The 12,514-nt window shown below is 38.4% G+C and overlaps 1 protein-coding gene across 1 annotated transcript in view; it reads right to left on the bottom strand.

Moving 5' to 3' along the window:
• Positions 1-12,514, bottom strand: part of TOP6BL (TOP6B like initiator of meiotic double strand breaks) — a 102,195-nt gene that overhangs the window by 18,308 nt on the left and 71,373 nt on the right. Inside the window, 4 exon segments of the mRNA XM_072790076.1 lie at positions 1,703-1,813; positions 2,447-2,565; positions 6,826-6,972; positions 9,838-9,988. Of these exon segments, the coding sequence (XP_072646177.1) occupies positions 1,703-1,813; positions 2,447-2,565; positions 6,826-6,972; positions 9,838-9,988 (528 nt within the window).

Here is a 12,514-nt window from a genome sequence, read left to right as displayed (position 1 = left end):
GGATGAGACAAATAGGAAGGCAACCCACTGACATCCTTCATATATTGTATTAGGAGTTTCCTTAATTCCTATGGATACAGGAGAAGTAGAGAGAAGGCCTGTGATACTGGGATACTTGGCATGAGACAGGTAGTTGTGGCTCCTATGTCTTCCAATTTCTGTTACTTAAGCAAGATCTTTCACATAAGGCCTTTGTTCTCTTATCTCTATAGGAAATATATATTCCAGAGATCCATCTGTTCATAAAGGGGTTATATAAATTTCTTTCTTCTAAAACAAGTTCCAAGAGAGCAGAGGTTCCGCTATATTCAACTAAGGCTGATATAAGAACTTTTCCTCAGAAGTCTTTTAGGGAAGAAAGGAAGAAGATAATATCCATAGGGAATGGGTAATAACCTCTGCTTTTTAGTATAGAATAACAGGATATTAGAGTTTAAGGGGACAAGAGTAATCATCTAATACAACATACTAATTATATAGATGAGAAAACTGAAATCCAAAAAGAAGAAATGACCCATCTAAGATCTCATGGCTTGTTAATACAAAACTTAGGGCTGACCTTAGGAATGCCAATACAGCATTCTTATTGACCCTGTGCTATCCACATGATCCAGAAAGCTGAAGCTGTAGGATGCACTAGATTATAAAGATGTTATACTCTTAGACCTAGTAATTCCACTTATAGAGATTTATTCTGGGAAATAATTCAGAAGAGGAAAGTTATCACACAGAGGTATTAACTGCAATATTATTTATAATGGCAAAAAGAATATAAGCAACTTAAATGCCTATCATTAGGGAAATGGTTCATTAAATTAGATTAAACCAGTGCAGTGGAATTAGGTAACTAATACAAATTCTAAGACAGTTGAAATGGCAGGAAAATGTCAAATTATATATGAATATAGAATATTTTGGTTACAATATCCAACATAACTTATATGAGATAATATGCAAAAATTTTAAATTATAGTGATAAATATTAGCTATTTTAAATTTTGAATGTATCATACTATTTTTCAAGAAAAAAGTACAAAAAAAATAAAGCAAAAGATATGGAATGAATGGGTCACCCCACTGATAATACCAACTGGTCAGCACACATTCCTTAAAGGTAAGAAAGAAACTAATATTTATTCAGTACCTACCATGTGCTATGCATGTTCACACTTAGCCCTCACCCTTGTAATAACCCACTGAGGTACTATTATTTTTTCCAATGTATAGATGAAGCTCAGAGAAATTAAGTACAGGCTTGAGTCCACATAGCCAGTAAGTAAATAAGCCAAGAATTGAACTTAGGTCTTTGATCTCAATTGTTACACTATTCCATACTGCCAAATACGTGTAATACATAAGGCTACTCAGTTACTTCCAATGTTTTCTGTCACCATGAGGTAACAAAACATTCTTCAACAGAGAACTGGGAATCACTGATCTAGTCTTAGCTCTAACTGTAACTAGCTTTGTGACCTAAAGCAAGTAGAAATTTTAGGTAACTTATTTTCTCATTTATAAAATAGTATACATATACTATCCATTCAATAAATATTTCTTAAAAGACCACAGGCCTATACTATGTAGGATCACAGTATGAGAAAATGAAATAATGTTTCTAAAAACTCTGAACATATTCCTATGATAGGTAGTAGAATATCATTAAAATTCTGGCAGTATTAAGCAGCCCCAATTTCCTACTAACTTGAAGAGTCTGGAGACAGATCTTTCGGAAGCTACTGCTGGTGCTTCCAGTCACGATACTCATGATGGAATTTACAGCCACTGAGAGTGAGGCCTGCAATTTCTGATGATCCTAAGAAATATAACAAGTAAGCAGAGATGACTGTTTATAATAATCCCAAGCTGCTGGGTCAGAGAATCCCAAAGGAATTAAAGATTTCAGTAGGAGCAGAATTTCAACAATTCTTCCCCCTCTATCAACAATGCTTAGTGAGATCACACCATATATAAAGGACAACTTTACTCTTAGTGGTTGTTATTTCCCTGAAAGGGGGGCCATATGAAGTTAAGCAATATGTTGCCAAAAGTACACAGGACAGAAGAAATCAGAAAGTCATATAGGAAGAGAAAGTGATGTTAGAAAGCATTAGGAAATGAGGGAAGAATGTAAGATTTAGTGAAGCAGTAGTTCCAGAAGTATATGTGGGAAGGGAAGATAGACAGATAAGGAAGAGGCTCATTATTAGTCATTTTTCTATATTATTTTGTCCCCATTTACTCAAATTCATCTATTAGGAGATAAGACTGGTTACAGTGACATATCCTAAGTTAAAGCTTGAGTTCCTAGGCAAGAGGCAGTGTAAGGATCAGCCAAGGTGACAAAAGAGGAAGAGGCATTAAGGGAGGGCTCTTAGGCTTTGTCATATTCTCTGGTTCTTTTTTCTTAGAGACAGTAGGAGAAAACAAGTAATGAATCTCTTATTACCTTAGCCTGGTAATGTTGCTCCAAGGCCTGGTCCACAGCAACTTGGATGGAATCTTGCACTACACTGTGGCTCTCTGTGAGGATGGTACTGAGATGAGCAGTGAGCAACGTGTAGACTCCTAAGGGAAGGAAAAATATTGGTAACCTTGAGTGAGAATGGCCACTTCAAGACTGCTGTTATGTGCTATGAGTCAAAGTCTCTAGGAACAAGAGGCCACTTTTGCCTATCCACAAATAATTACTTTTTTAGATGAAACCAAAACCAAAACCACTAACTCAGCAACTTTCAAACCCACCGAGTTCCACTTACAAATGAAAGAAAGCTTCGAAAATTAATGTGAAGGTTGACATTATTTTTGAAGAAACAAGCAAGGGATCTTGTTTAATTCATATCAGAAACAGAAATATATACCACATACTATAAAAAATGATACTGGTGACTCTCAAAGGATAGGAGAAGGAGGAAGAGGAAAAGCCTCCTGGAGAGTGTGTTTATCCATTCCTGTGTGAGCATCACTGTTGTGATGAGCCAGTGTTATCATCAAGGTCTCAATCCTTTCATGTATGCTGTGATACAGAAAAAGTTAACACTCACAAAGATGACTCTGAGACTGCTTGTATAAAGTCTTTTAAAATGGGGGCTATTTCTGTAAAGTAACCATAGGCACCACTGCTCAGCAGAAAAGCTAACAGGTAAGAATGATAGGCAAAATATGTCATCTAACAATAGGCTAGCAGCACTGATGACCCAGAGGCTACAGACATAGGAAGACAATTTCACTTTATACTTGAGAAAATATTTTTCTTTCTTTTTTTTAAGGTTTATTTATTTATTCATGAGAGATACAGAGAGAGAGAGGCAGACACAGGCAGAGGGAGAAGCAGGCTCCGTGCAGGGAGCCTGATGTGGGACTCGATCCCGGGACTCCAGTATCATGCCCTGCACCGAAGGCAGGCGCTCAACTGCTGAGCCACCCAGGGATCCCAAGAAAATATTTAATTAACTCTTCCTTTTTCAGTGTTTTTTCTATTCTCTCCTGCATAGTCTGTTCAAAGGCACTACGGTGAAGCAGCCTACAGCTGGCTGGTTTTCTCAGGGCTGCATTAAAAATGCAAACCAGAAGGTACCTTTTCTACTCCAAGGCACCATGATGCTTTCCCAGAAAGGAATGTAAAATGTGGTCTACTCAAAGGGGTCTGAGGAACATAGATTCTAGAGTGAATTCTACCACTTATTGGTGACCAAGTCCCCTCACTTTTCTCACTTCAAAACTAAAATTGGCTTTATACCACCTGCTCTAACAGGCATGTCATGCAGACAAACTGAGACAGTATCTATGAAGTGTTTTGAAATGTATATTGCAATATTCAAAGGGAAAATATCACTATTGCTATGATGCTATCATATGGATTACTGTTTTCTATAGTTTGGTGCTAAGAATAGCTTCAAGAAATCAGTTAGACCCCTTTAGAAAGCAGACATTTAATTAAAAAGCTACAAGTTTGTTCCCCTAAAACTGCTGATACTACCAGATGCCTTTAACGTTGTAGCAAAATAATGAGTTAATCATAGAAAAGTTACCATGACAAGGTGGGCAGGAGGCCAGTTAAGTGATTTTTTTTAAGACACATGGAAACAGACTGTAGTTCTGCACAATCTGTTTCCTAAAAGTAGCTCTAGAGAAAGCTTTCAAGGATATGAGAAAGGATAAGGGAAAAAAAGATAAAATTACTGTATCTCTAACCATATATTTATATCTACCTTCCTTTACCATACATCCTTTTTCAAAGGCTAAACTACCAGATGTGTAAGGAAATTTGAAAAGATACAGAGGATGAGGGTGCATGGGTGGCTCAATTGGTAGAGTGGTTGGCTCTTGATTTTGGCTCAGGTCATGATCTCGGGGGTTCTGGATCAAGCCCAGCATCATTGTCACTGGGCTGTATTCTCAGTGGGGAGGCTGTTTTAGGGTTTTTTCTCTCTCTCTGCCTCTCCCCCTGTGTTCCCTCCCCCACTCTTTCTCAAATAAATAAACCTTTTTTTTAAAGTTAGTATGTTTTTTAATGCAGTGATGAACTTCTATTTAGTCCAATATTGAGTGTCATTACCTGAAATGCTATAGGGTCAAACCAAACAGATGTATAAACTATCACAGTACTACAAAAATGACAGAAAACACTTTTTTAAAGGAATTGGAGTTCTTTAGGTGTGTTCAATAGGAATCAGAAAATGGTGTCAGACTTTATGTCATCCTAGGGAAGACTGAACGTGGTAATTCCCTCTAGCAGACCTCAAAAAAACCCCAAAACCAAAACCAAAAAACAACCAACAAAAAAACCCTGCCAAAAGATAGTATATCTTAAGTCTTAAGAGGGTCTTTAGACTTGGAAGGGACTTTGTGGCATCTAGTCTAACAATTTCATGTTAAATATATGAAAAAGGAAGATCAGATGATGTTTGTGACTTGTTTCCCAAAAATCACCAAGGAATTTGGTAGCAGAACTAAAATTAAACCCAGCTTTGTTGACTCCACCCTAAAGTCGTTTCCACTATACTAAGAGGCTTCTCTTATCAGCCTCTGTCCACTTGAGTGCAGGCCAAGTAACAACCCTAGGCATCCTCATTTTGTCCTCCCTGATGGAAGCCTCATTAGTTTGGGTCTCTTCTTCTTCTCAATCTCTCTCTCTCTCTTTTTTAAGATTTTATTTATTCATGAGAGACACAGAGAGAGACAGGCAGAGACATAGGCAGAGGGAGATTGATGTGGAACTCAATCCCAGGACCCTGGGATTACAACCTGAGCCAAAGGTAGACAGATGCTCAACCACTGAACCACCGAGATGCCCCAGTTTGGGTCTCTCCTATGCTCCCATTCTATGGCCTTGATGAATGAAACAGCGGAGCAACAGCCAACAACAGCTCTTCAAATAAAGAGTTGTAAGCCAGAGCCCAGGAAAGCAGTGAGCTTCTTGCCTAAACAATATATAATCCTGGGAAAAGACTGGAGAAGCATAGAAGGCAGGCAGTAGGAAGAACTCCACAGCTGACAACAGTTTGTTCAATAAATAGCTGGCACCAGTCAACATGAGCTCTTCTGATCCGGGGATATAAGCTGTCTCATTTCTCTCATGATTCAGTAGGAGCAGGCCACACCAAACAGCACTGGAATGGCTGGAGAGTAGAGTCCCAAGAAAAAACACTGGCTCACAGAGAAAGAACACAGGAATATATCAGAAGCATCAAAAGGGAGGCTTATGAGCCTTTCTTTAGATATTTGTAAGCTCCACTTCTTGCTACTTACTTCCCTCTAAGTTTAGGAGGGCATTGAGAAACACTTAAATTTGGGGTACCTGGGTGGCTCAGTCAGTTAAGTGTTTACCTTCAGTCCAGATCATGATCCCAGGGATGGCACCCTGGGATGCAGCCCTGGAAGGGAGCCCTGTATTGGGTTCCCTGCTCATCAGGGAGTCTGCTTCTCCATCTCCTCCTCTCCTCCCTGCTCTCTCAAATAGATAAATAAAATCTTAAAAAAAAAGAAACACTTAAATCTATATCTCAGGGCTTATTGGATTAAAATGCACAAGCCAAATACTGTTCATACTCAGTGTTTTTCAAACTTTACTATATTTATAAATTACCTGAGAATCTTGCTAAAAATGCAGATTCTTGAGCTATACCATATGTTTACATTATAACAAAATACTGAGTTAATCCTTGGCTCAGCACATTTTCAAATACTGCGGGTGATTCTGACTCATGGACCACTAAACAGAACCTTTTTGATAACAAGTTATCTTAAGCAAGGACAATTTCCAGAGGTTTATGAGGCAATCACATAAAGTCATTCACACCAATATACTCCCATACCTCCTTATATTGTAGTTGAGATGCTGTATCAAGGCCAAGTAAGGCCAATAACATTTTTTGAGTCCACCTGGAAAAGCAATAATGTGGTGGACAGTTCTCAGGCCTGAGCTTTAAAAACGTACTGATATCTGAGTCTTGCCTCAGGCCAAGGAATTCATAATCCCTGGGGGTGAGGTCTGAACATTTCTTAGAAGTTCCTCAGGTATATATCATGCAGCTAAGGTTGAGAACCACTCATCTGAAGTAACAGACCGTAGAGAGCATTATAGGAAGTATCCACTGATATCTGGCCAATTAAATCTGGGAATGTCATCATTTAAGTGATGTTTCAAGATACAAACCTTTTCCATAGAGCATATCATTTGTTTAACTTATTTAAGCAAGGTTTTTCATTAAAATTCATTATTCTACAGAAATATATGTAATTCAGATTATGTGCATTATATATAGTCTCCCTTTCTTTACTCTCTTAACATTTAAGCACACCCAAACTAGCAGCCCCTATACCTACTCCATAGTTCTGTTTGCTGGACTGGAAATCCGCTCTGAAAATCCACAAAGAGAAAAAGCAGCAGAGTTTGTCCCTGGGAGTCCGTATTCTGAGACTGATCTCTCTCACTGGATTCCACCTGATAACTCACATCTGGAAGCACCAAATCTAGAGTACAAGATATTACACTGTAGTCTAAGATAAGTAAAGCCCTCAGAATGATAAGTGAATAAAGAACCTATGCCTCAAACAAAGAAGGATATGAGACAGATTGAAATTTGAACACTCCCTTCTCCTCCTGAACCTGTTTCTCTATCCATATGATGGAAGCAAATAATAGAGACTCACAGAAGGAACATAAAAATAACAACTGGGTGTGCAAAATGCAAACCAAACAGCACTCCTTAGAATTTACTGGGAAACATTAATACATTTATTCATTCCCCATACAACTTTCTAAGATAGCTATCGCTAGTAAGAGGCAAGAGGTCAGCAGTGCCTGGGTGACTCAGTCAGTTAGGCCTTTGGCTCAGGTCCTGATCCCAGCGTCCTGGGATTGAGCCCCCATTGGGCTCCCGGCTCAGCGGGGAGCCTGTTTCTTCTTCTCCCTCTGTCCCTCCCCCTGGTTGTGCTCTCCCTGTTATCTCTTTCAAATAAATAAACAAAATCTTTAAATTAAACAAAAGGCAAGAGGTCAGAGTCAAGTTTGAGTAATGATAAGGACAACAGCTAATTTGTATTAAATGCTTACTACATGACACTGTGTTAAACTCTTCACATGAACTATCTAAACATTTAGACTTCACAACAGCACTATGTCATAGGACCTATTCTTAGGTCACTTTACAGATAAGAGGTACAAATAGGTTAAATACATTGTCCGACACGATGGAACTGATTTTAGACTCAAAGTCTGCATTCTTAACCACATTACTATGTTATATTTGTATTCCCAAGTAATCTGATGCCCTACAGTCACTTTTTAGCACCTTGATCCTTTAGAATACAATAATGATAGTCCTAAATTCCACCCAGATCCATATGGAGAATATCTCCATGTGGATTCTGGTTCTGTCCTTGAGAGCAATGAGGGAGAGAAGGAGATGAAGGGACATTTTCTATATTACTTATTTCCAAAGTTAACTGAGCAAGTTCAGGCATCACAAATTGGCGAAAAATGAAGGAAACTGACAAAGCATGAAAATAAAAATGAATGAGAAAAGGAAACACAGAGAGCCTTAGAGTAGAGATTCAAAAATTCTAATGGCAGGACATCCTACTTGTTAAGATCAGGCATTCTTTCTTCCCCAAAAAACTCACTTCTATAGACCCTATTCATTGATTTTAGTGGGGGGGATCTATCTCCTGGATCTGAATGCCTGTTTCCCTCCCCAAGTTAGGGAAGTTCTCAGCTATGATTTGTTCAAATACACTTTCCGGTCCTCTGTCCCTTTCGGAGCCCTCTGGAACCCCAATTAAAGGTAGATTTTTCCTTCTGAGGCTGTCATTTATTTACCTTAGCCTTTCCTCATGGTCTTTTAATTGTTTTTCTCTTTTTTCCTCAGCTTCCTTCCTTGCCATCAACTTGTCTTCTATGTCACTCACTCTTTCTTCTACTTCATTAACCCTCATCGTTAGGACTCCAGTTTGGATTGCATCTCATTTAATTGATTTTTCATTTCGGCCTGATTAGATCTAAATTCTGCAGTCATGAAGTCTCTTGAATCCTTTATGCTTTTTTCCAGAGCCACCAGTAGCTTTATAATTGTGCTTCTGAACTGGCTTTCTGACATCGAATTGTAATCCAAATTCTGTAACTCTGTGAGAGAGTACTGTTTCTGATTCTTTCTTTTGTGTGGGTTCTTTCTAATCATTTTGCTCAGTGCAGAGTGGCTAAAAATGAGTTGTACTTGTTAGAAGCACAAACTCTTCTCTCTGTAGCGTTCTAGCTGTTCTCTCTTTAAATCTCAGGCCGAATTCATAGGTTTTCAGGATGATTTGAAAGTTATCAAAAAAAAAAAAAAAAGAAAGAAAGAAATTATCTAGGTAAGTTGGTGGGGACAGGTGACTTGGGGACCCAGCTCTTCCACCATCTTGCTCCGCCCCCTACAGACCCTATTCAAAGACACCCTCCTTTCATTGCACACTCTGTAACAACTACCAACTCAATAAAAAAAAAAATCCTTACTCTGAGGCTTCCTTCTCAGAGAAGATTCTATCATTCTCCCTGATATACTTCTCCATCCCAGGAGGCTTCAGTCTTCTCATACCAGTCACCGCTCTAGAATGCCTCTTCCTCACTGGTCACCTTCCTCAGGATCCAGTTTACCAGACTACCTTCTAAATTTCAAAGGATTCTAGCTAATGGTCATCAAGCTCAAGACTGTAAACCTCCTAAATATCACCTCATGGTTTCATATTCCTACTTTCCTGTTTTACTTTTTGGTTCAGTTATTAAGTGTCCAACTCTCAGCATGATTCAAAGTTAATGAATTAGGCTTTACATGAAAACTACAGCTAGTTTCCTAGGTTCATTACTACTTGGTTTATACCCCTGCTTTGTATTTATATGGTGTTTTCATCTTTTAAAGTAATTTTATATGGATTTTTATGTCATTAGGAGATATTTCTCTTCCACAGTATTTCAATGATGTTAGTAACCCTTCTAAAACCCCACAGTGACAGATTAAGATACAACAGAAACCTTCTGAACAAGTTCTTACAAGATAAAGTTTTCTACTTGACTATATCAAGAGGTCCAGGAAGAGAGGAGGCTGTAGAGGAAGTGAGAGGAAAACCAGCATAAATATGTAATGCCAAAATACTTAGGCTCTAATGCAGCTTTGCCTATTGACCTGTTGTGGACTTCATACCAGCAGCCCCCAACCTAAGTCCCCAACCTACCAGCAGCCCCCAACCTAAGCCATCGGATCACCATGTCCCATTTTTTTTGTACACCTGCTATTTATATTTCCTTGCATTTCTCTGATATTCTCCAGGTTTCTTTATTCCTGTGAAAAGAGGGAAATATACCTCTATCCAAGCTGAGATCCAAATTGGGCACCATACACAAGTGGTATTTCTTCCAGTCAATGAAATAACAGATATCTTTGAAGACAGTAGTATTTGGCTGCTCCTGACTTGGCAATATCAGAGGCAGACCTGAAGGTCCATACAGAAATATGTATAGTTGCTAAAGAAAAGTATTAGATTTTAGTTTTTTATGACTATGTATTCATTTGCATAAAACAAACATAACACTGACCTGGTTCACACTCCTAGAAATAAACTAGGGTGCTAGAGGATTATATATTAAGCCTTTCCACATTGAATATAGGTGTGAGGCACCAGAGATAGATCCACTAGAATCCCTAGAAATTTATTTTATTTTTTTTAATTTTTAATTTTTAAGATTATATTTTTTATTTATTCAGAGAGAGAGAGAGAGGCAGAGTCACAGGCAGAGGGAGAAGCAGGCTCCATGCAGGGAGCCCAATGTGGGACTCAATCCCAGGTCTCCAGGATCATACCCCGGGCTGCAGGAGGCGCTAAACCACTGCACCACCGGGGCTGCCCTCCCTAGAAATTTAATCTGGGTGTAAATGTGTGTTACAGGTATAGTATTGGTACAATTAGTTTATTTTTTCATCTTACTCATTTCATCATAGGTTTTTTTGTGGTACTACAGACTAAACACTGTACTAAGTTCAGAGAACACAAAGATGAATATTAAGATTTAATATCTACCGTCAAGTTATCATATTTATAGTATTGGAGATATATATAAAAATTAGTAAAATATGGCAGGATACACGCTAGAAGTATATACAAAGAAATATCTTTCAGGAAGTATTTGAGTGTATTCAGATAAAGAAGGAAATTCCTTGTCCTGGGACAACTGGGTGGCTCAGCCTTTGACTCAGGGCTCGGGTCTCACATTGGGCTCCTGTGGAAAGCTTGCTTCTCCCTCTGCCTGTGTCTTTGCCTCTTTCTCTGTCTCTCATAAATAAATAAATAAATAAAAATCTTAAAAAAAATAAATTAAAAAAAAGAGAAATTCCTTATCCTCCCTAAGCATTTTCTCTAACCAAGACCAAGGGGGTCAGGCCTCTAAAATGCTTTCCTTCTCTTGATTTCACTACAACCCTCGCTCGCCCTTTAACCCAGGGATTCTCCACCTTAGCACTACTGGCACTTTGGGCCAGATAATTTTTTATTGTAGGGGCTGTCCTGTGCACTGTAGGATGGTTATCAGTATCCCTGGCCTCTACCCACTAGGTGCCAGAAGCACCCCAAGTCATGACAGTCAAAAATGTCCCCCCAATATTCCCAAATGTCCTCTGGGGGCAAAATTATCCAGTTAAGAATACTTAACCCTTTTTATCCCCTGAACCAAGGCTAAAGAAACAAGAAATATATTTTCCTTTATCTTTTTTTTGTTTCATCCTCTTTTTATAGGGTAAACATGAGGAATGCCTGGGTGGCTCAGTGGTTAAGCATCTGCCTTCAGCCCAGGGTGTGATCCTGGAGTCGCGGGATTGAGTCCCACATCAGGCTCCCCACATGAGCCTACTTCTTTCTCTGCCTATGTTTCTGCTTTCTGCCTCTCTCTCTCTCTCTCGAATAAATAAATAAACAAATAAATAAAATCTTTTTAAAAATTGGGTAAACATGAAGTATTAAGTGTGAAGATTAAAATCCTTACCCAGTAGGTACTGGGTAAATCACAGCAGGACAAAGGGAGACAGTACCCATAAATGAAGTCTCTATCACAAATCTAAGACATTTACACAGGAGCTAAGGCCAATACATTTACTGTTTAGAGCCAAGGGAGCTTTGATGCACTGCAAACTCAGGAAGAGTGGGGTGTTTGAAGAGTCAAAATGTGTGAATGTCTTTTAATTGGGTTGTTGAAACTATTACATATAAATACTGGTATGGTTAGGTTTAGCCTACCATCTTGTTAAGTGTTTTGCATTTATTTGTTCCTTATATTTCCCTCTTTTCTATTTTTGGGTTTCTATTTTGGACTGGGTGTTTTTTACAATTCCATCTTATCCCCTTTTTGGACTTCTTAGTTACAATTCTTTGTTGTAGTAACTTAGGGATTGCTTTAGGCTTTATAGTATAAACTTTTAGTTTATCCTGTCTACCTCAAATGATATTATAATAGACATTATAACAATCATTTTCCTTTTGCCTGAGCATTTAACATTTCTTATAATATAGATCTGCTGGTGATGAAATCTTTTGTACATCTGAAAAATTATTTTGCCTTCATTTTTAAAAAATATTTTCTCTTGATATAGAATCCAGGTTAAGTTTTCTTTTCTTGTATTATTTTACAAATGTTGCTTCAGGCATCTGTGTGGTTCAGTCAGCTAAGTGTCTGATTCTTAATTTCAGCTCAGGTCATGATCTCAGGGTCCTAAGATGGAGCCCTGTGCTGGGTTCTACACTCAGTGGGGAGTTTGCTGGAGATTCTCTCTCCCTCTCCCTGCCACTCCTGGTTTCTCCCTCTCTAAAATAAATAAATAAATCTTAAAAAATAAAAAAGATTCTCCATTTCCCTCTACCCCTCCACCCCTGCTCCTGTGATCTTAAAAAAACAAAAAATAAAATAAAAACATTGCTTCACTTTCTCCTAGTTTCCAGTGAGAAATCTGAGGTAATTCCTCTCTTTGTTCCTCAGTATGTTAATATGTCCTTT

The sequence above is a fragment of the Canis lupus genome, chromosome 21 (genome assembly GCF_048164855.1).
Source record: "Canis lupus baileyi chromosome 21, mCanLup2.hap1, whole genome shotgun sequence".
Lineage (NCBI taxonomy): Eukaryota > Metazoa > Chordata > Mammalia > Carnivora > Canidae > Canis > Canis lupus.
The sequence above is the reverse complement of the archived record's forward strand: the minus strand, read 5'-3'. Positions and strand labels throughout refer to the sequence as shown.